At 59.5% G+C, this 3,545-nt stretch overlaps 1 protein-coding gene across 1 annotated transcript in view; it reads left to right on the top strand.

The window, feature by feature from the left end:
* The first annotated feature begins 360 nt into the window (after window positions 1–360).
* SDRG_15092 (hypothetical protein) overlaps window positions 361–3,545 on the top strand; it is a 5,160-nt gene continuing 1,975 nt past the window's right edge. Inside the window, exons 1-11 of the mRNA XM_008621254.1 lie at window positions 361–680; window positions 726–899; window positions 949–1,100; window positions 1,148–1,348; window positions 1,395–1,623; window positions 1,674–1,782; window positions 1,827–2,642; window positions 2,692–2,766; window positions 2,810–3,017; window positions 3,071–3,153; window positions 3,198–3,488. Coding sequence (XP_008619476.1) covers window positions 379–680; window positions 726–899; window positions 949–1,100; window positions 1,148–1,348; window positions 1,395–1,623; window positions 1,674–1,782; window positions 1,827–2,642; window positions 2,692–2,766; window positions 2,810–3,017; window positions 3,071–3,153; window positions 3,198–3,488 — 2,640 coding nt within the window. The 5' untranslated portion in view covers window positions 361–378. The remainder of the gene's footprint in view (window positions 681–725; window positions 900–948; window positions 1,101–1,147; window positions 1,349–1,394; window positions 1,624–1,673; window positions 1,783–1,826; window positions 2,643–2,691; window positions 2,767–2,809; window positions 3,018–3,070; window positions 3,154–3,197; window positions 3,489–3,545) is intronic.

Genomic DNA, 3,545 nt, shown 5'->3' with positions numbered 1-3,545 from the left:
GAGCGTTAAAAAGCAAATTGCCATTTTGCGACCACCTTGCCACGTTCCTAGATCATGCTGCAAGCGTGCAGACTCGAGTTGGTGAGACGGATTGCCACTGGGCGGAAGCACCAATGCTTTGCACGGCTTTGCCTCATCCAGCAGGCGGCTCCCCTCGCGTGGCATCCTTTGTGGGATGATCGACGAACCTTGATGCATCCGGTTACTCAAAGATCGAAAACCTCTGAAACTACATACTTCAACTGCGCTTGGGATCCGCATCTATTTCTCGAGCGGGTCGTCACTTGGTTTTTGTATGCAGTGAGAAGGCGGCCGCAGAAGACATCATCTTATAGAGGCAAACGATCTTCAGTTTGGATTTGGCGAAGTCGGACGAAGATGGGACTCCGCCTCCTCGCGACGACGCTGGCGCTGGCGACCGCCAAGCAGCTGCCGTCCTGCGGCGCCTGGCAGCCGACGGGCCCCGTGGGCGGCCACTACAACACGAGCGCGGACCTCTCGGGCGCGAAGCTCAACGTGCACCTCGTGCCCCACACGCACGACGACCCGGGCTGGCTCCTCACCGTCGACCAGTACTACACGCAGGAGGTCGACTACATCCTCGAGTCGGTCATCACCGAGCTGCTCAAGAACCCGAACCGGCGCTTCATGTACGTCGAGCAGTCGTTCTTCCAGCGCTGGTACGTGCACTTGATCGGTGGCAACCTTGGTCTAAGCGGGCGTAGGTGGCGCGAGCAGACGCACGAGATGAAGACGATCGTCAAGAAGCTCGTGAAAGAAGGCCGCTTCGACTTGTCGGTCAACGGCGGATGGGTCATGCACGACGAAGCGTCCTGCCACTACTCGGTCATGGTCGACCAGACGGCTCTCGGCCACGCCTTCTTGCTCCACGAGTTTGGGTACCTTGCCCATTGATTTTGGTTTGTCATGTCAAGATCCTGCAACTAGCGTCAAGCCACGCATTGGGTGGCAGATCGATCCGTTTGGCCATTCGTCGACGCAAGGCTCGCTCCTCTCGGCCGGCGTCAACTTTGACGCGCTCTACTTTGCGCGCATCGACTACCAGGACTACGAGAAGCGCAAGGCCAACAAGGACCTCGGTATGCACGCCTAGGACGACGAGGAAGACGGCTCAACGACAGCATAGAGTTCATGTGGCAGCCGTCGCCGTCGCGCGGCGAAAAGATCTTTACGGGCATGATCCAGGACGGCTACGGCGCGCCCCGCGAGTTTCAGTTTGAGGAGAACGCGCCCATCAAGGACGACCCGTACCTCCACGACTTCAACGTGTGCAACGAGGTCAAGATGTTCGTCGAGCAGAGCCTCGAGCGGGCCAAGCACACCAAAGGTGCGTCCATAGCATGAGGACGATTTACGCTAGACGTGGATGCTAGGCAACCATATCTTTTGGCCCATGGGCACGGATTTTACGTACCAGAACGGTCTCAAGTGGTTCAAGAACATGGACAAGCTCATCCACTACGCCAACCAGGAAGGCCGCGTAAACGTCTTCTACTCGACCCTCGGCCGCTACACGGACCTCAAGCTCGCCGACAAGTCGCTGCAGTGGTCGACCAAGACGGACGACTTTTTCCCGTACGCCGACCGCGCCTACGCCTACTGGTACTACGCGTGTCCCATGAAGCCTCGTTTTCAACAAGCAACAATGCCAGGACGGGTTACTTTACGAGCCGCCCGGGCCTCAAGCGCTATGCGCGCGTCGCCAACGGCATCCTCCAGACCATGCGCCAGCTCGAAGTGCACTCGACAACGTCGTCCAAGGTACATAAGATCTCATCGCAATCGCCTCTCATGATTCGAGGTAGCTCATGCATTTGACGGCGAGCGTCGGCGTCACGCAGCACCACGATGGCATCACGGGCACTGAGAAGCAGCACGTTTCGGACGACTACGCCCAGCGGCTCGCCGAAGGTCTCGCGTCGGCGTACCCGCAGCTCAACGCGCTTCTTGGGGCGACGGACGCACCGTTTTCGACGTGCCTTTTGGCCAACGTGAGCCTCTGCGAGCCGTCGACGTCGGCGTCCGAGATGTTCGAGGTCGTCGTGTACAACCCGCTGCCGTTTGCGCATACGTTTGGTGTCTCGCTGCCGATCGATACGCCGAGCGCAGAGGTTGCGCTAGCCTCAACGAACGTGCCGGTCGCGTCGGCGGTCGTACCCTACGTGCCCGTGCACTTGGACGCCAAGGCTTCGCCGCACACGCTGCTCTTGCAGGCCGACGTGCCTGCGCTTGGTCTTCAGCGCTTCCGCGTGACCAAGACCAAGGCGGCAACGACGTCGACGGCCGCTGACATCTCGACGCTTGAGAACGACCATGTCAAGGCGACGCTGGATCTAACGAAAGGCAGTCTTGCCACTCTTTTGGACAAGGCGACGAAGACGCAGGTGGCGGTTGCGACCAAGTTTGGCTACTACCAGTCGTACTTTAACGGCGACGACGTCAACTCGGGTGCGTACATCTTCCGCCCCAACACGAGCACGCTCCATGACTTTCCCGCATTGTCGAGCCATGGCTGCGACGTCGCGCCGCTGCTTCAGTCGTGCTGGTTCCGCTTTGGTAGCATGGGCGTCCTCAGCTACCAGCTTCGTCCGTGGGACACGTCGCTCGTGGTCGAGTGGACGGTAGCGTCGTCAATGGCTGCTATTAAGGGTGTTGATGGCATGTTCTTAGGTGGGTCCGATCCCGATCGACGACCACCAAGGCAAGGAAGTGATTTTGCGCTTCGACTCGAATGTGGCGTCCAACGTACGTCATCTCGATCGAGCTTGAGACTATGAATGTCGGTTAGAAACGCTGGTACACGGACTCGAACGGGCTCGAGTACGTCGAGCGTATCCGCGACTTTCGCGAGACGTGGAACCTCACGCTGCACAATGACGAGGAGCACGTCGCTGCCAACTATGTGCCGATCACGACTGGTGCCTACCTCCGCGACGACAAGGTGCAGCTCAACGTCCTTACCGACCGCGCCCAGGGCTGCGCCAGCCTCAAAGATGGTACATCTCTCGTCCCAGCAACGGCAAAGTCACTCACACATGTTGCGATCTAGGTCAACTGGATGTGATGGTGCACCGTCGCCTGCTTGGCGACGACCACCGCGGTGTTGGTGAGGCGCTCAACGAGACCGAGACAGTACAGCACTCGTATCGTTTCTGCAAACTAATGACGGGTTCTAGATTCAACTGACCAACAACCAGCCGCGCACGCAAGGCCTCACGGTCCGCGGCCAGTTTTATCTGAGCGTTGGGCCGCACGAAGCGGCGATCGAGCGTCTGCGCACGACGACGTACGCGCAGTTTGTTCCGCCGCTCGTGGCCCTCCGCGCGGGTTCCGGTGGGTTTGTCGCGATGAAGCCGCTTGGCGACCTCAAGTGGCCGGCCAACATCGGTCTCACGGCACTGCACTGGGCGCACCCGCACTGCCGCCTCGTGCGTCTGAGCCACCTCTTCGCCATTGACGAGCACTCGGTACGTTGACAGTACCCGAGCATTTGCATTGACGCTGGGCCGTTTCGTAGGAGTGGT

Source organism: Saprolegnia diclina (genome assembly GCF_000281045.1).
Source record: "Saprolegnia diclina VS20 unplaced genomic scaffold supercont1.84, whole genome shotgun sequence".
NCBI classification, from domain to species: Eukaryota; Oomycota; class Saprolegniomycetes; order Saprolegniales; family Saprolegniaceae; genus Saprolegnia; species Saprolegnia diclina.
Note: the sequence above shows the minus strand (reverse complement) of the source record. Positions and strands in the feature narration are given on the sequence as shown.